General features: G+C 41.2%; 1 protein-coding gene across 3 annotated transcripts in view; it reads right to left on the bottom strand.

Moving 5' to 3' along the window:
* Nucleotides 1–24,261, bottom strand: part of Arhgef12 (Rho guanine nucleotide exchange factor 12) — a 143,295-nt gene that overhangs the window by 70,099 nt on the left and 48,935 nt on the right. For 2 of the 3 annotated variants that reach the window (XM_028866313.2, XM_028866314.2), the window contains exons 2-4: nt 13,392–13,415; nt 11,926–12,011; nt 9,707–9,763 (exon numbers count right to left, since the gene is read on the bottom strand). In XM_028866313.2, the coding sequence (XP_028722146.1) occupies nt 9,707–9,763; nt 11,926–12,011; nt 13,392–13,415 (167 nt within the window). The remainder of the gene's footprint in view (nt 1–9,706; nt 9,764–11,925; nt 12,012–13,391; nt 13,416–24,261) is intronic. The other variant, XM_028866315.2, reaches the window with a different exon arrangement.

Below are 24,261 nucleotides of genomic sequence, written 5' to 3'. Positions count from 1 at the left end.
GACTCCAACACGTTATCCTCTGACTTCCACACTCATAGTATGGCTTGTGAAAGTGTGTATGTGTGACACACACTCACTAATTGTTTTTAATGTACTATGGGGGCTGAAGAGATGGCCTGGAGGTAAAGCATGCTTGTTCAATCATGAAGAGCAAAGTTTGAATCCCAGCACCTCTATCACAACCACACATAACTAGTCTCAAGGAGTCCAATACTCTCTTTTAGCCTCTGTGGGCACCCTCACTCACATGTGCATTCGCTCACACAGACACAAACAAAATAAAAACAAATCTTTGAAAAAAAAGTAATAAAAAATTTAAGTCTGGGCCGGGCGGTGATAGCACACGCCTTTAATCCCAGCACTCGGGAGGCAGAGCCAGGCGGATCTCTGTGAGTTCGAGGCCAGCCTGGTCTACCAAGTGAGTTCCAGGAAAGGTGCAAAGCTACACAAAGAAACCCTGTCTCAAAAAACCAAAAAAAAAAAAATTTAAAAAAAAAATTAAGTCTGAATTTATTTTCCACAAAGGAAATTTAAATACCACTCAACCATTTTTAATAAGAAAAACCATAGCCCTAAAGATTATTCACAGTAGGAAAACAACTTAAGGGCACAGTAATGAATGATCTGCTTGGTAAATTTCCAGCTGTAACAATTTAATTGCCCATCTGTCCCTAACTGATACCTCTACTGACAAGTTTTCTTTCTTTCCTGTCTTGATACTTCACTTCAAAGCTGATCAGCTAGTGTCAGGCTAATTCTCTCAATGAAGTAAAGATGCTCTATCAAATTTACATGAACATTATCCTTTCTCAAGTTGCACTTTGTCATAATAACAAAGAATATGGCTTTCTGACGTAACAATATAGACATAAAACTGCTTTTGGAAGCTGGGCAGTGGTGGTGCACACCTTTAATCCCAGCACTAGGGAAGCAGAGGAAGGCAGATCTCTGCAAGTTCGAGGCCAGCCTGGTCTACAAAGCCATTTTCAGCTTTGTATAAAAAGAACAGCTACAGCTACACAGAGAAACCCTATCTCAAAAAAACAAAACAAGCAAAAACCTCTTCTTTTGTTTGTTTGCTTGCTTGCTTGTTTTGAGAACAGGTCTTGCTAGGTAGCTCAGGAGGTCGGTTTTGAACTCACTATCTATGGTCCTCCTCTGCTGGGATTACAAGAGCACACTGCCATGCACATCTAAAACTGCATCTTACTCAACAGGTAACTACCAATGATAGTATTTTGAAAGTGAAAAAAAGCTAAGTCTTTGGAATGCTTTGCAGGGGAAAAAAAAATCGACAAAGGGTCTGAAAATTGCTGAGAAGGTATTCTCAAGTTTTACTATAAATATATTCCTGACAAAGGGTTACAACTGTAGTGCCAGATAGTAAATTTGAAGAAACTGAAGTGTTAAACATGCAAGGCATAAAGCTAAGCCTTCCATACTACATTTGCTTTAGAAAGCATGCATTAGTCTTTCTTCACCTTTGATTCTATTGCATGACCAAACTTCTCTGAGTCTCACCTCCTAAGAATTAGCTGCAGGGAAGGGTGTGGAGCAAACCATGCGCAACCTAATAAAAACAGCTCAGTTTTCAACTGCTGCCAGACATCCGTGTTTTATGAGTAAGACCTCAGATAATCCTTTGATTAAGAAGCTTCTGCATTCTAAATGCACAAAGCTGCCAACACAAGGAACCTCAAGCTCCAAGTACACTGACTTCATTCTCTTAGAAGCCCACCAGAAACAAATCCCTTTTCTAAGTTACATTTTCTTCTCCTTTAAAGTTTTTTGGAAGGGAAGAAAAGAGCCAATTAAGATGAGTCTAGATTTTACCATCTATTCTCTCTACTAAAATACATCATCTTGTCTTCAATAATTATTCATTCAAAAACTCACTTCCAGCAAATCAGGCATTATGGGATTTGCAACAATGGTACAGATGCAGCAACTCCACACAAAGCCAGATGCCAGTGTTCAGAAACAACAAATGTAGCTGGGCAATCGTAGAAAAGCATTATGAGGGAGGCAGTATTTTTTTAATTGACAAAATTGTGTGTTATTTTCTTTCTATAATACAATGTTCTGAAGTACATACACATTGCAGAATGGCTAAATGTAGCTAATTAATCAAAGTTTTCCTTCGTATGGTTATTATTATTCTGGTAAGAATACTTAATTCACTCTTTTTACAGCTCAAGAATATAACACATCCTCCTAAGGCATGAGGGACAACAGGTCTCTCAAACTTATTCCTCGTATCTAAGTGCATGATAATGATGCATCAGTGCCTGAACTGAGCCTCAGAGAATAGACTGGATTGGAAACTGCAGAAAGAAAACTAAGCACTCAAGACAACAGAAATTGCACTGAGCAAAACAAGAACACCAGGACATACCCCGGAGATGAAGAGATGGAAGCAGCCTGGTACTCCGAGGTGAAAAGATTAGGGCAGAATGATAAACTGGAATCAGTGTACAGTATACATTAATATTTATCTGTGCTTTCCTAGCAAGTGAATAACCAAGCCCATTATTTTAGTAATATTAATTTGACAAGTCAAAACAGACTATAGAATCAACATGAAATTGAAGTACACAAAGGCACAAATCTAAAGCTGGCCATGGTGGCACAGGCCTTTAATCCCAGCACTTGAGAAGCAGAGGCAGACATATCTGAGTTTGACTCCAAGCCAGGTGTTAGCATTAGGCACCTGTACTGGCCCGTCCTTAGGGTCCTGACAGGATACATCCTCAGCTGCAGCCACTAAGAGCACCCGCTGTGTGCATTCGATACCTTTACTTATAAAAAGGCGGGCCTTGCCCACCTCCTGTCTCTTTCTCTTTCTCTCCTTCCTTCTCATCCTCAGGGACCGGTCTCTGCCCCCTTCTCTACCCCTTCACTCCCCTCCCCTCAGCAAACCTCCCATGTGGGCCCTGTTGTACAGTGTGACTCCTTCGTGCCACTTTTAAAATACAACATTTGGTGCTGTGACTCGACAGGCTCTCCCAGCAGTCTGAGGGGTGCCTGCCACAGCCCGACTTTCCCACCTAATGGAGCCTTGGGACTCTCCATCCAACACTGACAATTGGTAAGCCCCCACTTCTTCACTTCTGGCCATTTCCCATGAGTGAGGCTTCATTTCTCAAGCCCAGTCCTCTCCTCGCCTTCTGGCTTCTCTCGAAGTCCTGGTACCAGGCGACTGTGTCTCTCTTGGGCTCTCAGCCCATCAGCCCCTGATTTTTGGATGATGACCACCGAGCAGCCTGTGCCTCCTCATTGGTCCTCACTGAATTTCTGAGACGCTAGACATTCCAGCCCTAGGACCTTCTCTACCTCACTCATGGAAAATGGGCCTACCACCATATCTACCACCCCACTTAAGGGCTAAACTTAACTGCCTCTGCCCCAATACCGCTTAGATATCGATTCAAATAGCTGCTTACAGGCACCTCATATCCTGGCATTTCACAGGACCTTTACAACTTCTGCCAGCAAAGGATAATTGGAAGGAGGTACCCTATTTTCAAGTTTTTTCTTATCTTCACTCTAAGCCCTCCCTCTGTTCTTCCCTCCTGTTCCCGACTCATCTCCTGATAGCTATGGAACCTGTTAAGCTGCATTTCCTCCTTCATTAAGTGAACTCTCTCAAATAGATTTAAAAAAAAAAAAAACAAACAAACAAAACCTGGGGTCTTATACATCTAACTCTGCTTAAAGAACCCGTGTTGGTTTCTGGAGCGGCGGTGGCGGCAGTCCACCTCTGCTGTCAAAGCAGTGACATCATGACCTGCCGCCAGGTCCCTTTCCCCACGAGCTATGCGACATGTGCATCCTTGAAAAGTGCCCACCAGGCAGAGCTCACTCTCTTGGTCTCCTCTCTTGCCTCTTACTCCTCTCTGTGTCTCTCTTTGCCTCTAACTCCCTCTCTTGCCTCTTCTTTTCTCTCTTGCGTCTCTTCCTCTTGCCTGCCTGCCTCTCTCGAGTCCCCACTCTGATGCGGCCCTTCATTCTTTCACTTTCGGCTCTCCCCCTCTCAATAAACCTCTGCACTAACTCTGTTGGGTGTGGCATGTGTGCTTAGTGGTATACCTTGGCAGGGTCCACCAAAGGTACCCACTTAACGCTAGGACCTTCACCACCTGCTCCACCCGCAGCTGATCTATTCTCTTCCACCTACAACAAATCTGCTTTCTCATTCACGACAGCTTTGCCTTCCATTCAATACCAACAATTGGGTCTCTGGTGGGGCCACCTGCCTCTGACCATTCTCCTAGATGTGAGGCTTCATTTCTCGAGCACAGTTATCTCCTTGCCTTCTGGCTTTTCTTAAAGTCCTGGTACCAGGCAACTGTGTCTCTCTCGGGCTCTTAGCCCTCGGCCCCTGTTCTTGTGTGACAACGTACTGAACAGCTTGTGCCCACTTAATCTGATCCTCCCTGGATCCCTGGAACACCAGAACATTCAGGCCTTTGGCTCTTCTTCTCTGCACCTCATCCTTTGGAACTGCCTCCTCATATACCTCCTTGCCCCATTGGGATGTCTTTTGGAGACTCACTGACCATTCTTTGGACCAGGCAGTTGGGGAACAAGAAAGAATTCTCCACTTTCTTTTCTTTGCTCCAAGACCTGCTTGTATCTGTCTGCTCTCCTCTCTAAATATCCTGTCTGTTTGCTGCAACATGTGAATCAGAGATGGAGAAGTCAGCTTTGTCTTGCACAACACACACCGGTTCTCCCTTTCTATTTACTCAACTCCTGTTGAATTCTGTGTGTATGTGCAGCAATCACGTGGCTCTCCTCCATCTCGGCTGGTAACCTCATCATGATCTCTCGTGAGCTCCAGAGAGTCTACTTGGATCCACCTCGAAGAGCATCTTGCCAGGTCCAAGAGGTGCCAGACAGTTCCACAGAGCCTGGACAGCGAAGTGAAACAGCCAGCTACCCCAGGATGTGGCCAGCACCCTAATTTTCTCAGGTCCCCCAAAGATGATCAATACCCCCCAGGCCAGCAGGAAGCAATCTCGAGAACATGGAGCCCTCATCCCGCCTCACCTGCTACCCTTTTCTAACGGCTCATCTTTTTATAATAAACAAAAGGGAGGAATGTTAGCATTCAGGCATCTGTACTGGCCTGTCCTTAGGGTTCTGACAGAATATACCTCAGCTGCAGCCACTAAAAATACCCCGTGTGTGCATTTGCTAAGTTTCCTTATAAAAGGAGGGCCTTGCCTCCCATCCCTCTCTTCCTTCACTTTCATCCCCAGGGACCTGTCTCTGCCCCCTTCTCTGCCCCTTCCCTCCCCTCAATAAACTTCCCATGTGGGCCCTGTTATATGGTGTGATTCTTTCTTGCCGCTTTTAAAATATAACACCGGATCTATAGAGTGAGTTCCAGGACAGCCAGGACCAGAACTATACAGAGAAACCTGGCCTCAAAACAAAACCAAAAAAAAAAAGATAAAAAAAACAATTCCAAAGTTATCTTTAATCTAATCACTTGGGAGGAGGCAGTAGGAAGTTAAGGAATTCAAAGTCAGCCTTAGCTACCTCCAGAGTTTGAAGGCAGCCTAGATTACATGAGACCCTCTGCGAGGGAGGGAGGGAGGGGGGAGAGGGGGAGGGAGGGAGGGAGGGAGGGAGGGGGAGGGGGGAGGGAGGGGGGAGGGAGGGGGGGAGGGAGGGAGGGAGGGAGGGAGGGAGGGAGGAAGGAAGGAAAGAAGGAAACTACAAGCAAGGCTTGTTGATATCTGTCTGTTATCCCAGCACTGGATACAGAGACAAGAAGACTGTAAATTCTAGGCCAGCCTGGGCTACATAACAAGACCTGATCTCAGAACACAACAATGGGCTGGGACAGCTGAGTGCCTGCAGTGCAAACATGGGTAACACCAACATGAAAGCTGAACCTGTGTTCATCACTGGGGTGCACATCAGTCATCCCAGTGCTGAGGGACAGTCAGGAGGATCCATAGGGCTTGCTAAGCCAACCAGTCTAGCTGAGCTGGTGAGCTCCAGGTTCAGTGAGACCATGTCTCACAAAACTAAGGTAAAAAACAATCAAAGAAAACACCCAACATACATACACACACACACACACACACACACACACACACACACACACACACACACACACGTATACATAAACACAGGAACACAGACACAAACACATGCACACACACACACACAGCACAGACACAAACACATGGACACACACACAGGATCATGGGTACAAATACAACATGCACACACAGAAGCACAGGCACATACAGACATACACACACATACAAAAATCTGTAGGGTTAAAGTGAGCTGCCAATCAAATAAACAGATAACTCAAAGAGAAAAGAATCAGATCAAAGAAATGTTACAGAAAGCAAGAAAGAGTATCTGCATTGCTGAGCAGTTCAGAGGAGGTGTGAATGCAGACAATGCTAACAGATCTCAAGCAAGATACTGATTTACCTTTAAGATAATGTGAGTTCAGAAGCCAGATTTCAAGTAAGAAGAGAAAAGAGTAAAAGAATGAGTTATGAGAACACAGAAGGCTCATGCAGAATGTTCTTTGCAAAGCTGAAGGACAGAGAAAATAAAAAGTTGGTGGGAGCAAGAATCAAACCAAGAGCTCTCCTTTTAAAGAGAAACTTGAATGAGAGAAAGGCATGATATTTAAAAATTATTCTCTGAAATACACAAACCATATCCAAGTAAAGGTTGATCATTCCTAATCCAAAAATTTGAATTCGAAAATATTCCAAAATCTGAAACATCTTGAATGCCAGTATGGTGTCACAGTGGAAAGCTCCACTTAACTACACATGATAAACCTCAATCAGACCATTCAAAATTACTAAAAATATTACCTTCAGAATATATATTGTATGAAATATGAGCAAAGTTTATGTCAGGACTCCATCCCTACAAATCCACTGTATATATGCAAATATTTCAAAATCCAATCACATCTGGTCTCAAGCATTCCAGGTAAGGGATACCTGTGCTCAAAGTTTGCTTCTAGTATGGTCTAAATGTTCATCTCCCCTCAAAATCTATGTTGCTGCCCTGCCTCCCAATGTGATAACATCTGCAGGAGGGCCTTTGAAGGCAGGCAGAGTTAGAGGAGATGGTGAGGGTGAGACTCTCGGGACAGAGTGAGAAGGGACCCCAGAATCTCAGTCTCTCTCCAGAAGGTCCATGTGAAGGGAGAATAAGAAAGCAACCATCTGCAACCTCACCAGCCTACAGGAGCACTTATGAATCAAACTTCCAGCTTCTAGAACTCCCAGAAAATAAATTTTCTGTTCTCTAAGCCACACAGACTATGGTATTTTGCTATGGCAGCCTAAGTGTGCTAAGATGGCTTTTAAGAGACATTGACTTATTCTTACACAGATTCCCACAAAGTTCTTCATTACAGTACTAGAGATATGCCCATAATCCCAATACTCAGGAAGTTGTGTTGAGTTTAAGACCAGGCAGAGTCATATAGCAAGACTCTATCTCACAGCAACAACAACCTAAACATGGTGGTGGATACCTATAAGCCCAGCACTCAAGAGGTGGATGCAGAGATCAGGAATTGAAGGCCATATAGGGCTATATGAGCACCTGTCTCCAAAAAAACTACATACAATAGAAAATGAGCATATTAAAATTACAGTTCAGAAAATATATCCATACACATGCAATAGACTCCAAAAGGTACAGGAGACAAATGGAATGTTGACCAGACTGCACTCAAGTTTTACAAAGTTTGCTTTCCTCTTCAAATAGGCAAAGTCAATCTAACCCTCAAAGCAGCTCTAAGAATGGCAAAGTGAGTTGAAATTATGAGTGACATCTGTACTGAGCACCAACTAAAGAATTTTATCCCAGAGAAGAGAATACACTCTCCACAGGTTGAAGTGGGCCTATAACAAGACCATCACTGAACAGAATGTCCCTGGTTGCTAGGACTCTACTCAGTCATATCCTATTTCCAAACTTTCCTTGCCTCCCTAGCGTGCACTCGTCACCTAACCTAACTGCACAGTGTAAAGTAGCCTCTCCACACACCATGTTCACAATGAGAAAGACTAACATTCGCATGCTAGCTGTCTTAATTAACTCATCCCTCTAATGAGTGTTTATTGAGGAGTCACAGTTCAAGTCCTCCAACAACAATCAAAAAAAGGAATTTCAAGGGTTCTCGAGGGACAAATGCACTAAGAGGCCACACCCTACTTCCTGAGCACCACTTAAAATGCTTCTGTTCTACTGAGCCAATGGCATGTCTGGACTAGTATAAAACTCTTATCACTCTAAGAAAATTATTAGTACAGTATTTTGTCAGACTCCTAAATCATTAGTCCTCATCCAACATGAACAAGCTCCTACACACACACAAAGATCTGGAAAAATGGTGAACCACAACACTGAAAAGGCTTCTGGGGAGAATGGAGACACACACATAATGTTCACATTCCACAGCAAAGAAAAACTGCAGGAAGAGCTTGCTTACAACAGAAACACAGAATATTAAAAACTACTTTGGAGGAAAGAAAAGCATAAACTTAATGTGCCACAAGGCCTACACAACACAACAGAGAAAACCCAACATAAAGTACTAACTGCTTCAGAACCAAACACTAAGGCTTCATGGCACTAAGTCATATATGCCAGCAGGCATCAATTGCCAAATGTTCTCAAGGAAGTATGGACAATTAATTCCATACATTTTTCTCCTCATATAGAGCCAAGTAAGAAACAAACACACCTGAGCAAACTTCCACTTGACAGACTTTGGCTCTGTTAGAGAAAACTTCATCTGCTTAGTTTTTCAATGGTGATTTTTAGAGTAGCTTAACTAGGTAGCAGGTGCTGAGGCACAGCACAACACTCAGGAAGCTGAGGCAGGAGGACACTGCAAGTTTGAGGTCAGCTGAACTACAAAGTGTGCTCCAGGACAGCCTGGGGCTCCACAGTAAAACTCTGTTCCAAAAACTTAAAAATCAAAGAGGAAAAATCTACATGAACTCCATAATAGTTTGTTGTATTTAGGAGAGCAGGACAGAGTCTCGAAATACTCAGATTCTCATTGTGTGTTTGCTCATCATTCAGGTTAAACTTACTCTTTATAAAAGGTTATTTTTTAAAGGTATTTTGAAGTTTTCCTACTCAGAGTAAATTTCAGGGAAAATTCTAGAAGGCACAAATGTTTTAAGCCTGAAAATAAAACACTAAAAGTTTTTGCAATTAGGGATACATTTTACAAGAATGACTTTTCCAGGTGATAAACCAATTAAAAATTATAAATAAAAGATAAACCAAAAACTTCAAAGAACTGCTAACACATTTAAATGATATCAGAACTCTTCTTATAGGAAATAACTGGGCTGCTTAAGTTCTACATTATTCAAAACCTGTGAATGAGACCAGAAGAGACTGGCAATAATTCAAAACCCATCAGTGTTATTCAGAGGCAACTGACCCCATTTTCCTAAGATAAACGAGGAGGAAATGGGTAACATGGCCTATCCTCAACCTATCATGTTAGTTTCTAGTCATCTTAAGCTTCCACATCACAGCCACATCAAACCCCAGGCTCCCTTTCCCTGCAGAAGATCATGCCATGCAGAGCAGACAAGAAAGGCTGCAGTTACCAAAACAAAATGCGACAGCATGGAGCAAGCTGCAAAGGTGCAAGGCCGCATGAGCTACATCAGCTTACCATAGATCTCGGATCTACTCTCCTCTGAACTAGACTTTGTCTTCTTGGAGGAGCTATCTGCACAAGAGCGGGAGAAAAGGAGAGATATAGAAAATATGGAGACCAATGTAAGGGGGAAATTCATGGGGGATAAAAGAACGAGTCATGATCAAGTTAAATCGTGCAAACATGAAGTATGAACATCACAGATGATAGCACTTAGAATAGTCAGTCATGAACAGCACAGGTAATGACATATTACAGATTATGGAAGAAAAGACAGTGAATAAAAATACAAACAAAACAACACATGAATAGTCTGCACAATGTATCATCTGGTAATTGTAGAGATGAAAAAAGCACTTAAAGCTATACTCGGCTCACCAGGAAGTATGGTACCTCTTTGAGATCTGTCTTTGGAAATGGGTACCTCACAGATAAGCGTACAGAATATGTCTAACAAGACTAAAAGGATTATGGCATTTTCAAGAACATAGGGAAGAAACTTGTGACCATTACTAAAGACAGCAACTAGCTACAGAAATAACTAGAAGCCTCTGAGCCCATGACCTGGAACCTGGGCATCAGAAGTGCAGAGCTTTCATGGAGATCTCTGACATGTTACTACTCCCACCACCTAAACTAACTGTTCATTTCTTTACTACTAACCAAGATGCAAAGCAAATTATTCATTACTTACTTCTTAGTTTTCCCTTCTTAGATAAATGCTTACAATATTTTTTCAAAATTAAGAAAACTATCCTAAAACATATGAAACATTTCAATTATTCACACCAAACATTAACATTCTATTAAATATTTGAAATTGTATTTCTAAGTTTAAAAAAAAAATTATGTTTGTTTTTTTTGAGAAAGGGTTTCTCTGTGTGGAACTTGCTTTGTAGACCAGGCTGGCCTCAAATTCAGAGATCCACTTGCCTCTACCTCCCAAGTGCTGAGATTAAATGTATGTGACACAGGCCCGGCGACAGTAAAGTTCTTTAAGAAACATATTTATACATCTCATACTGGTGTATTGTTAATCTTCTGCCACAGGGACACACAACTAAATAAAATACATGCTCAAAGAATATGTAAATTTTAAATAGAAAAAGCAAACACAGATTACATGGAAAAAGGAAACAGCAGCAGAATTCAACCTTGTGCATAACATTAAGAATATAAGGGCCGGGCGGTGGTGGCGCACGCCTTTAATCCCAGCACTCGGGAGGCAGAGCCAGGCGGATCTCTGTGAGTTCGAGGCCAGCCTGGGCTACCAAGTGAGTCCCAGGAAAGGCGCAAAACTACACAGAGAAACCCTGTCTCGAAAAATAAAAATTAAAAAAAAAAAACAAAAAAAAGAATATAAATTATGTTGGCTGACATGAAAGTTCTAGGAAAAGTCAGCATGATGGAGGCTGCGAGACAACTGAGTTCAGAACACTTGAGGAAAGGTAAGGATTTCTGCTAGGCACCGTGGCACGTGACTAGAATCCCAGCACTTGAGAGGCTGAAGCAGGATCATAAATTTAAGGCCAGCCTGACCTACAGAAGACTCTGTCTCAAAAAGCAAAAAGATCACAAGCCAAGTGGTGGTGACTAATGCCTTTATGCAGTATGCCTTTAATCCTAGCACTCAAGGCAGGTGAGGTGGATCTCTGAGTTCGAGGCCAGCGTAATCTACAGAGCAAGTTCCAGAACAGTCAGAGATACACAAAGAAACCCTTTCTCAAAAAACAAAAACAAACACATGCCCAAAAAAATGGTGGGTAGGGAAGATGAAAAAAGGGCATTTCTGTTCATTTGCTTATTCACAACGTGGTAATTATAAATTTTTCATTGCACTGCAGCTAATTAATTAATTCACAACAATCACACCTGAGTTGTAAGTGAACGCACAAGTTCCCAGTGGTTAATATCCTTCATTTTATGGCACACTAGTACTTACACCATGATACATCTTGATTCTAAGACCTCAGTGTACCCTCAATCTCTAATCGTGACATCTCTATTTCTATGACTAACATAATTCCTACAATGGTGCTTCCAATGTGGCGTCTACAATGCTGAGTTCAACATGCATTCATTCATTCCTGCTGACTGCAGCAATATTATACAACTGCAGGGTATGACTGAGGGGTAGGAATAGCCACACCTGAGTGCTTCAATTCACTTAAGTTGTATGATTCTGAATTTCACTATTCTCAAAACATTCTTCAGAAAAACAAGAGTATTTTTACCTGTGGGGTCAAAATCATGTGATGTACTGCGTTCAACTTTCTGTTTCTTATCTGTTGGTGACTCTCGGTTCAAAATACTTCCATGCCTAAGTTAAAACAATCAAATATTTACTGTAAAATAAAGCATAACAATAAAACTTCATGTCAAAATTATACAAACGTATCTTTTTATGGGGTGTTTGTATTGTGCATGTGTGTGCGTGCGTGTTTATATGCACATGTGTATGCAGGCACCCATGAAGGTCAGAAAGAGAATTTGAAGTCCTTTGCAATTAGTGTTACAGGAGATTGTGAGCTGCCCAATGTGGGGGACCGAGACCAAACTCTGGTCCTCTACAAGAGCAGCAAGTCCGATTAACCACTGAGCTAGCTTCCCGGGCCCCCCCCCCCAAAAAACTAGGAACTAAGTTTGTCTGACATACCACAGGCCTCTATATTTTTCAAAGAGTTTTAAAATTCAATTTACACAGTCTATTTTCTTGGTTATAAAAGGTCCTCAAGTAGTAAAAGTAGTACTTATTATTAAAGTTAATTTTATTCTTAAAAATAACTGCCTATAGTTTACTGATTTTTACAGTTTCATGTAACAGTCAGAAAACAGCGCCTCAAAGAACTCAACACATTCCCTGACATTATACATAGTATAGTCAAGCTGAAATCACTATAGAAATGTAACAAATGTAAAAACAATATATAAAAACAAAACTACATTAGGAACGGTTCACTTCAACCCTGCCTTCATAGACTTGAAGCCTTAGCCACTGCCTTTGGATCCAAGATGACATCAGAATTATTGTTTTTATTACAACTTAGCCAACTGCAAGCATCAGATGATGGTTCAGTGATTAAAAAAGAAGAAAAATCGTAGCCTATGGTACACATACTTCTGGTTAACTGAAAGGTTGGATTCACTAGGCATGGTATGTTACCATTATTTTAAATAAGATCTATGATAATTTAGGTGAGAGAACAAAAGATGCTGGGGAGTCTCAAGATGTGTGCGGCAGACACAGGCACAGACAACTCCGAGTAGCTTCAATATTTTTCTGTTATTGTCCTAAAACAATTAAAACAGTGCCAAAGTTCATTAAAGGAAGTCACAGGCACTCGAGTGACAACACATACCCAAACTAGCAATCCATTTTCACCTCCCCAAGCAACTCACAATTCAAAACAGTCACAAGTTTTAAAATTCAATTTCTTCATAGGGAGTGACCTTAAAGTGTCAATTTGAATAAACTTTTAAAATGCTTACATTAAAAACATTGGAAATATTATCAAAACAAGGCTGTGTTCCAGAAAAAATATGCGACACCTGTTGTATTTGAAATCTGTGAGGCATTATGAAAGTTTGTACTACTTAAATCCATGCTCTCAAAAACCACAAAAATCCCCATAATTTCAAAGGAATGCTTCTAATTGAAGTCTAACTCCAACCTCTGTATAAAAATAACTGAACAACTTACCTTATAGGTTTTTTGAGGGGAAACCTGAAACAGAGGGAAAACAAGAACAAATATTGGTCATTACTTGTAAGAGTGTTATTACAGCTACTGACTGTGCGAAATCAGAATGCATTACAATCTTACGCTAACTTTCCCAAAACAAGACAACAATGGGGTCAGAGGGCCCACTGCATTTTTCAACCTGTTCTTTAAATCTCATTCTCATTTATTTTTAGCTTTCATAACAGAAACTCTGAAAAAAAAATACCTTTGGAGTATTATCAGCTACTAAAAATATGTTCCTCAAGTAGAAAACAAAGGGTATGGTTTGCTTTGCTTTGTTCTTCTGGGGTTCTGAAGCTCAAAGAACCAAGGCGTTTTCCCCGGTTGTCTTTTTTAAGAAGTATTACAGCTGGACATGGCGGCACAAGCCTTCAGCTTGGGAGGTAGAGCCAGGATGGTTCCAAGTACAAAGCTAGTGTCAACGACATAACAAGTCCTGGGCCAGCATGGGCTACAGAGTAAAGTCCTGTCTTAAGAAGAGGGCAGGGGTTGATTTTTCTGTTTGTCTGTTTTCTTTGGGGGTGGGGGGAGTTGAGACAGGGTCTCCTTACACAACCCAGGCTGTCCTCAAGCCCATGACTGTTCTGCTTTGGCCTCCATCGTATTGGGATAAGAGGCCTACGCTACCTCCCTAGCCAGAGAGGCTTCTTGGTGAGAATTAGATGCTATTTGAATAACTGCAATCCACTCATCATAGAGGCAGTTTCATTTCCAAACAAACCCTATAGACAAGTTTAATGACAAAGTCACTTTACTTCTTATTCAAATCAAACTGATCCACAGAAAAAGTGAAAGCATCTACAATCTCCACGCATGTAACATACATGACATGTTAACATAAAAGACAATGATACATGGAAAGGGATTCCGGAACAGGAGGACACTGTTCTAGAAAAGAGGTAATCCCAAAAGGACAACACAATCAATACAGTGTTCCTGTGTCACCTGATAATCCTTTTATGAGAAGGAGAGACTGGGAATAGGCTCTTTCTTATTTATCAAAGATTATCAATTGGCAGGGAAGGACTTTCAGCTGAGTGCCTACTAAGGATAACACACCTGCAGTCTATCAACCAAAGGAAACGCTTGGGTTCTTTGAGCTACAGAACTCCAGAAGATCAAAACAAAGCAAAACTTACCCTTTGTTTTCTACTATCAACTGTGGCCACTGCCTAGAATACTATAAAAAACTCCCACCCCGAAGCAGTGATGCATACTGCCAAGACCTGCAACATCCAGGGAGTTCTGGCAAAGAAGTCTAGAATTTTTTCCCAGACAGCATGGCCATTAACAAGTTTCCTGGGCTGTTTTCTCTTACAAGAAAATGGTAAAGAATGGAGGGGACAGGAATGGACTGAGAAGCAGAAGAAAAGGCGCACAGGGCAACACCCACCTCACTGTCCACTTACTATATTCACAAAGTACAGAGAAACACAACCTTTAAAATCACAACCATTTTTCTCTAATCACTAAATTCTATTTTAAAGCAAAGATGGCAGGTGGTTCTGTTCTTTTCGAAAACGGGCTGAGCAAACCATGACAGCAAGCCAGCAAGCAGCACTCTAGCATGGCCTCTGCATCAGCTTCTGCCTCCACGCCCTGTTTGACTTCCTGCCCTGACTATTCTTGGGGATAGATTGTGATGGAGAACTGTAAGCTGAAACAAACTCTTCCTCTCCAAGTTGTTTATGGCCATGATGTTTCATCACAGCAACAGAAACCCTAAATAAGACAATGGGTTTATCTTAACTGTTCTCACTAAGAGTCACAGGGGAAGGAACCTTTATTTCTAAAGTCTTAGGAGATGGAAAAGCAGTTCATTTACTCACTTTCAAGTCACAGAGCACTGAAAAAGATCTCCACCCATCTGGTGCTGCGCTTAGCTTGCACTTACTACTTGAATACCCAGATGTTTAACTGCACCATCCCTACATAAGCTCAAAAGACAGACTTGACCAAAACTCCCAGAAAAGGAACAGAGGGAGCCAGGAATTACAAGCTTAGTTCCTATGTGCTCTAAAGATGTTTGCAATTTCCTGGTATTACACTAATATGCATCTTATGTCTTACAGAGAAATAAAAACCTCATACACTTTGTAGGTAAAACCCTAATGGCATAAAGATTGTACAGATACCATGTTTTATACTTACATTTTTAAAATTACAACAGAAACACATTATGGATAAGATTTTTGCTTACATACCCTCCAATTTTGTTATAACTTAGCTGATTAAGTATATTTTTATACATACATGAAATTTAAGAGGCTATATGAATATAAAAGATATCATCACAATTAAATGTGGGGGGTGCACGCACACAATTGTATGTGGATGTCTGTGCACAGAGCTCAGAGGACATCAGGTGTCCTGCTCTATGACTCAGCCTTATTCCTTTGAGACAGGGTCTTTCATAGAACCTGGAGCTAAGCTGGCAGCCACCAAGCCCCCCAGTAATATTCCTGTCTCTGCCCCCCACCAAATACAATGCTAGGGATACAGGCATGTTGGCTGTTGCTTGGATCTTGGATCTGAACTCAGAGCACTCTTAACATTGAACCATCTCTTTGGCTCAATTACATCTTTTACAATTCCCAAGTCCATAGAAATCACTTTATTATCTTCTTTTAAGGAAAATATTTTTATTAATATACATTTATTAGAAATATATATATTAACCACCATCCCCCATTACCACCTGAGGCAGGTGGGAGAGCTGGCCCTGAGGTCACAAGAGCAGTAGAGCTGTCCCTGCCCCCCACCAGCTGCAACACAGGGTGCAGAGCAGGCCCTGCACCTCGAGTGGGGAGCACAATAGAGGCAACCCCATTGACAGAGGTGTGGGTGAGCCAGCCCCGAAGTTGTGAGCATGGGAGAGCTGCCCCCATTACTCATCTGTCATGTGGCAGCATGGGGGCAGGGCGGAATTCCCCCCTCCGGCGCTGCCCATCAACGTCTGAGGCAGGTGGGAGAGCTGGCCCTGAAGTCATAAGAGTGGGAGAGCTGTTCCTGTCCCTCATCAGCTACCGCACTCGGAGAGGCCCCTACGCCATGCCTGAGCAATACAGCAGAGCTGGCCCTAAAGGTGTAGGTGTGGCAGAACCAACCCTGGGTACATGAAAGCAAGAGAACTGGCCCAACCCCCTGTTCATCGCTGGCAGGGGGTGAACTAGCCAGGGCAATGCAGGAGAGCTCACCCTGGTGGTGAGGACATGGCAGAGCTGGCAGGCCAGGGTTATATGCTGGCACACCCAAACATCCACCCCATCTGTGATCTGCTGGAATACATGAAGGGATTGGTCCTGCAGACCTAAAGCTGCAGAATTTCCACAACACAGAGCAACAGCAGGATAACCAAGAGGAGTCCCAGTGAGGCCCAGCATCAATAGTGTAGCAAAAACCAGAGGCCTCGAACCAGATCAATGATTCTTTGCAATAAACACTTGCAAGTAAAGACATATGGACAAAAGGGTTTACTACATGACTCACTGTGTCACACTACAGTTTCCATGATGAAATTGAGCTTTCCTTTTATTTCTCTTAAGTTTTATTTTATTTTGGAAGGGAGGTTGCAAAGGCAGAGGGTGGATATGAACAGATAGGACAGGGAAATGAATGGGATGGAAATGTATGATGTGAAAAACACAAAGAATAAATAAGAAAGTTTAAAAGAAGAAATTAATGTATAAAGGAAACACTAAAAGAAGTGGTTGGTTTTGTACTAAAGAGGTTTGTCTTTGAATCTAGTGTCAAATGTTAACAAGCGCTCAGTCAGAATTAACTACTATGTCACAAAACCATGCTTTTCTATGAAACTGCAATGTCTCAAACTTTCAAACTATCATATGTGGGAGGGATCCTCTAATTATATGGAAAAAGGTAAAAAATTAGCATCGTACGTGCCATTTCATACTTAACTTCTATGAAGTTGTTTGTTTTTAATTTCATGTGTATTTGTGTATGAAGAGGAAGAGAGGGACAGAGGGTGTGTGTGTGTGTGTGTGTGTGTGTGTGTGTGTGTACATGTATACACGTCTAGAGTTAGCTCTGAGTATCTCAATCATTCTCCATGCCCAGAGTTAGCTCTGAGTATCTCAATCATTCTCCATTTACTGAGACAGTCTCTCTCTCACTAAACCCCGAGTTCCCCAGTTCTGGGGGAGACTGGCTCCCTCTTATTCCCCCAGGGTACTCTTGAGCAGGGAGAAATGAGGAATTTGTAGATAGAAGTATAGAGAGAGGGACAGACAGAAAACACAGGACAGCCTCAGGAGGCTATCAAACCCACTAGCCCCTTCTGTCTCTACTAAAGGGCTTTTTAAAGGAATGCCAAGGGGTGAAACAAAAGACCTCTCCCAGCACAGCCAAGTGCAGACCATCCCAAACACCTGGTGACCTTGCACATGGTCCAGCCATCCCCTAAAGGAGCCCTGCTGTGTAAAGCAAGCTCAGCTCTCACTAGAAAATCGTTGTGGGCTCCCCCACAGTTCCAGCTAGTCTTGCTGACTATCTTGACCTGGCAATTGGTTCCAGTCCTTCTCCTCGCACCAGCTGTTGTCCCAGATGTGTTTGGTTCTGTTTTACCCTCAACAGAGGAATTCTAACTGGAGGAGGGCAACTTAAAAACACACAGCATACTAGAATATACTGTTATCAGTTAATAATGGCCCACTACACAGCACTGAATTGGAAGCATGCCGGAGAAAGGTACTTTAACAATTCCAATATTCCTCTTGCAGCATCCCAGAACTTCAAACTTAGTTCACCAGGCAAGTCTCAAGCCTCTTATCCCAACACTGGAGAGGCTGAGGCAGAAGGATTTACTGCACTTTTAAGGCTAGCCTAGACTACTACACAGTGAGTTCTCAGCCAACTTAGGCTACAGAGTGAGATCCTATCTCAAAGCAACAAAAAACAAAACTCATTTGAAATTCATAGACCATTAATTCTATTTTCTCTCTCTTTGCTGCTAAAAATGGAGCTTATTCTAATATGCTTTATACATAAGACTACAATGCTAATATTACTAAACAAATCACTATATTACATATTAATATTAAATAACAATCAAGAGAATCCCAAGTGACTGAGAAATGAGATTGTATCCTTTCCAAAATGTAAAGTCTCCTATGAAGCAAAGCCTCTCTACTCTGTAATAGAATGGAATGATTTCTTTTGCTCTACATGGATTTCTACATATAGTACAAAAGTCGTTTTATGAAAACTAAAGCATACTAAACATATCATCTGGTAACTTTCACTTAGTAAAACATGAAGCTGGGCATGGTAGCACATGCCACTGTAATCCCAGCTAATTAGGAGGCTGACTTGGATCATCTGAACCCAGGAATTTAAGACCAGCCTGAGAACCCCAGGCAGACTCTCTCTAAACAAACAAATAAGACATGAACATATTTTACACCATTAAACATTTGATTACAGCACTGGTTTTAGCCTACGCTACAAAAGACCCTTAGGGTTTATAAGAGGTCTACCATGGATGAAGATTAGGGGACAGAACTCTAAGCTCCCCATACATCAGAACGGCTTGACTTATATTTCACATAGAGCTTCCAAATAAATGAAAATCTGAAAAGAACTCTCAATTCTTTTTTTCATTACTGGGGATTGAACCCCACAATATAATTATAGTTTCAAAGTATCTACTCTGTAAAATGGCTGCTTAATTAATTTGGTCAGTCTCCTTTATAAATATTTAGGCTAGGTACAGTTTTTCAGTCTGGTGACAATATTGTAACAAATACTTTACTCCAAGCCTAAACTCCCCCTTGAAATCTTGGGATGAACTCATTAACAGGAAGGAATGCACATGGGAGTTTAGACTAGAAATCAAGGCAGTCAGCATGAGTCCTGGGGACACAGAAAAGGAAGGACAGCAGCTCCTCCAGCTGCACTGATCCCTTGCATCTATCTACCCTTTGTGGAAAGGGACAGGGACTTTTCTAACAATAGATCTTATATAAGGCAATGACCAGAGAACACTGCTTTGCTGCCCAAGTGACTGACTGTATGTGGGTGAGAGAATCCCTGCTGCTTGTTTTAAGCAAAACAAACCAAGGAACCACACAACAGCAGCCACAGGTTAGATGATACACAGATAAATGACAAAGAGTGGGAACAACTATGTAACATTTTCAGATGAAAGTGTGTTTTACTAACCCTACCAATATATCAGAAAAGAGTAAATGATAAAATTTCTTACGAAGTCTGTGAAAGAATTATATGCAAAGAGAGTCTCAGTTTGACCAAACTGGAGGTGAAATGATGGAAACCTTAAGAAACCATTACACTGGTTGTGGGTTTTTGTGTGCCTCAGAGAGAGACACACCGAACTCCTAAGCCCTAGTCTCTCCGTGCATGCCTCAATTTAGAAGCTGAGTCTTTGCACACATTTTGTAACTTCCAAGAAATCTTTGCTTAACCCAAAGTTACAAATGCTTTCTTTATGTTTTCTTCGGATAGTATGATAAATTTGTTTTATTTTTAGATGTACACTGTGTTTATAATTTTTGCAGGAGACATTTCAGACAAATGTTTATCTTTTCTCACGTAGACAGCCCACTGTTCTAGCACTCTGCAGAAAAGAGTACCTCTACTGAATTGCCTTTGGACTGCCATTAAAAATCAGTTGTCCATGTATCTATTGGCTAATTTTTTTTTTTTTTTTTTTTTTTGAGACAGGGTTTCTCTGTGTAGCTTTGTGCCTTTCCTGGAACTCACTCGGTAGCCCAGGATGGCCTCGAACTCAGAGATCCACCTGCCTCTGCCTCCCAAGTGCTGGGATTAAAGGCGTGTGCCACCACCACCTGGCTATGTTGGCTATTTTTGGAAGAACATGGAGGTGAATGTCCATTTCCTCACCTAACAGAGAAAAGTGCATTTCTTTACCTAGTCAGGAGGTACAGATTACCAACATGTTATGTTTATGACTAGTTATACTAGCTTTGGTCATTTGTTAAGGTGATACCTTCCAGGCTTCTCCCTGTAAGGCTACTACTTTTAGCTTGTCATACTTTACGCTTCAAAAAAAAACCAAATCATCAAAAATCCAACCTGGATTGGCAAGATGGCTCAGAGGGGTAAAGGAGCTTGCAGCACAGGCCTGCCAGCTGAGTTTGATTCCCAGAACCCACATTAAGATGGAAGAAGAGAACCAACTTCTTCTCTGACCCTACACAGAAACTGTGACACACACACACACACACACACACACACACACACACACACACACACACACATACACACCAGTAATAAATGTTTGAAAATTTTAAAGCCTTGTTTTGTTTTAATCCAACCCCTATTAGGAGTTGAAGGCATTAAGCTCAATGTTCTAGACAAAGAGGAATCTACATGTTATGGAATTTTCTGGAAGAGCTGTGTTTCTGTGTTCTCTGTATGTTTATTCTATACTCTGAGATCAAATCCAATACTTCAATATTTACTTCCATGTTCAAGTTGTTCTAGCTTAAGCCACTGACAGCTCTTTCGGGTTGGCACTTATGTTACTATGACATGCCCCTCCCCTCTGTATTTTGAGTATTTCTTTGTTTCTGGCACTACATGGTACTCCAGGCTCCTTAGCAAACTGGAAAATACAAGAACATTTTCCTACTCAAACCTTGGAGGCAGGGAATAAAAAATATAGATAAAATATAGATGTTTCCACCTTTTTATGTAGTATAATTGTTATATGCTTTCATATGCTATACATAATTACAATTTTCAAAAGCCCAAACCACATTTCACTTAAATTGAATTTACTGGCATTAAGCTATTCCTAATGTCCTTACTGTCCTTTTAATAGCTGTGCAACCTGTACTGATGCTCCTTTTATTCCTGTTATTTGGTAGTGCTTGTCTTATCTCTCTACTCCTAATTGACCTGCAGCTAGTCTAGCTAGGCAGCAAAAGATAGTATTTCGTAATCTTCCCAGACCAGCTTCTGGGTTACTAATCTGTTGTTTAATTCTTTTCTCCTTCATTGACCCCCTACTCAAATCTTTATTATTTTTCTTCTCTGCTTACTTTGAATTTGGTTTGTTCTTCTTTGTCTAGGTTTTTTTTTTTTTTCCTAGTTTCTTAGATGGAAGTTAATGCTATTGGTTCTAGAACTTTCTTCTTTTCTAATGCATCTTTAATGTCCATAAAGTTCTAAGTAACACTCAGGATTATCCTCCAAATTCTGGTGTGTTGTGTTTACTTTTTCCTTTAATTCAAAATACCTTCTCATTTCCCTCTTGATTTCTTCTTTGACCTATGAGTTATGTTGCTTAATCTCCTAACACTTAGAGATTTGAGATCTTTCTTTTATTCATTTCTACCTTACTTCACAGTGATCAGATAGCAAACTCTGTATGACATGCATTCATTCACTTTATTGTACTTATAGACTGAAATATAGTCTCTCTTCACAAATGCTCCACATGTACATACAAGACAGAAAAGATGCATTAAGCTGTTAACTGTAATGTTACCAAAAAAATGCAAGTAGATACATTGGCCAATAGTATTAAGTATTCTACACTCATACTGAGTTCATTTTGACCAATTATTGACAGAATACTGAAATCATCATCATGACAATGACTTGGCTATATAATGAGTTCAAGGCCAGCCTTGGCTACATGAGCCTCTATCTCATTAAAAAGGGGGGAATTTTCAGAGCAACAAGGAAACAGGGAGGTAGTGCATCAGTAAATTGGTTGCCACAAAAGCATGAGGACCTGGGTGAAAAGGCCAAATATGGTGACACTTGTAATCCCAACAGCGGGGATGGCAGAGAAAGGCAGTTTCCTGGGACTCAGCAACCAAGAAGCCTAGACTATTTGGCTGGCTCCAGGCCAGTAAGAGACCCTGTCTCAAAAGACAAAGTAGATGGCACCTGAGGAGAGATGCACAGGGCTGACCTTTAGCTCTCACATGCACAAACACATGTGTCACCAGAACGAACCTAAACACATGGGAAAGAGGGGCTTCTTTATCACTAGTAATATTCTATGTCCTTAAATCTACTTTATAGTGGTATTAATGTAGTCACTTCAGCTTTCTCTTGATTAGTGTTATCATAGTGTGCCTTTACCTCAAAATTCAAAATATGTCTTTATTTTTAGAATGTGTTTCTTTTTTTTCTTCGTTTTTGTTTTTTGATTTTTTTGACAGTTTCTCTGTGTAATAGTTCTGGCTGTCTGGGAACTCACTTTGTAGATCAGGTTGGTCTCGAACTCAGAGATCTGCCTGCCTCTGCCTCCTGAATGCTGGGATTAAAGGTGTGTGCCACCACTGCCCAGCTTAAGATATGTTTCTTAAAGGCAGCCACAGTTGGGCTTTGCTCTTTCATTTAATCTAATGATTTCTGCCTTAACTGTTTTTTAATGGTTTTAGAGATTGAACACTGAGCCTCACATATGTTGAGCAAGCACTGTACCACTGAGCTACAGTCTTAAACCAACTTTCATTTTTTAGATGGAGTCTTACTCAGTAGCTCATGTTGATCTGAAATTCATGATCCACCTACCTGAGCCTCCCCAATGCTAGAATTAGAGGCATACACTACCATATTGATTTTAATTGGCATTTTTGTGGACTGCTGATGTAAGTAGATTTATCTATTTATCATCCCATTTGGTTTCTCAGCTGTTGTTCCCTACTGTCTCTTCCTTCTATTGGATTACATTATTTATACCAATTAACTGACTTAGAATAATTTTAATATCCTGTTAGCTCATCTCTTCCCATACTTTAAATTATTTGAAGAATTGTTCCATGTATTTGATTTTACAGCCTAACAAGCATAGTCCTGAGAATACACTTAACAATTTGACATACGTTTTCTGTATGAATTTATTCATTCAATAAATATTCACTGAGAAAAGAACAGAGGATATAAGTTATTTTTGACTCTAGAAAATATGTCTTCTTTATTAAAAAAAAAAAAAACTTAAAGTTTATCCAGTGGGTTACTACTCCCCTCCAAGGCCAGTGACCAATGGGCAGCAGATCCAGCTGCTGCAATAAGCCCTTGGCCTAATGGTAGTACCATTCTCTGGTAAGTAAGCTTACTGGCACAGACAGAAGGAATGAAGAGAAACTAAGTCCACAGGAGGTACAAATGAAAGAAATGTCTTTCCTCTTAAGAAAGAACCATGTGGCACATCTTTCCTCTCCCACTGGTATGTGACTGTGACTAAACAGTCATTCAATTTATTCAAAGGCCTTGAAGGTATGTAACCTAAGACAGTAAGGCAAGAGTGGAAGCCATGAGATGATCTAGGGTCAGAAAACTAGTCAAGGGTAATAAAAAGAACTAGCACAAAGGTCTGCAAGGATAATCAACTTAGTGTATTTGAAAACACAATGTCCACTGTGGCCTCAGTGTAGAGAATGACCCAGAGAGTAGTACTGAGATGACATCAACAACAGACAGAAGCCCAAACTGTAAGGAATGTATTCATGGGTGCTGGAGAGATGCAAGAAGCTGCTCTTGCCTGGACTGTCTGACAGTATGTTAGATAAACTGGACATGCAGGACCCACAGGAAAATGACCAGTGAACTTTGCCAAAACAAGGTGGGATGGTCCTTCATGTTCCTGCTTCACAGAAGAAACTGCCAGACATTCTGCAGGACACAGAGGAAAGTGACTGACGAACTTTGCCAAACAGTCCTTCAAATTTCCTGCTTCATTTAAAAGTCTGCAGGCACTCTAGGCCTGTAAGCTGAAGATGGATGCCCCAACGTTACAAGAGAACTATGAATGACTGTCCAGGCAGCCAGATGTCTTCCAAATTTCATTTCTAGAAATTTGGAAGTT

Source organism: Peromyscus leucopus, chromosome 7, assembly GCF_004664715.2.
Source record: "Peromyscus leucopus breed LL Stock chromosome 7, UCI_PerLeu_2.1, whole genome shotgun sequence".
NCBI lineage: Eukaryota > Metazoa > Chordata > Mammalia > Rodentia > Cricetidae > Peromyscus > Peromyscus leucopus.
Note: the sequence above shows the minus strand (reverse complement) of the source record. Positions and strands in the feature narration are given on the sequence as shown.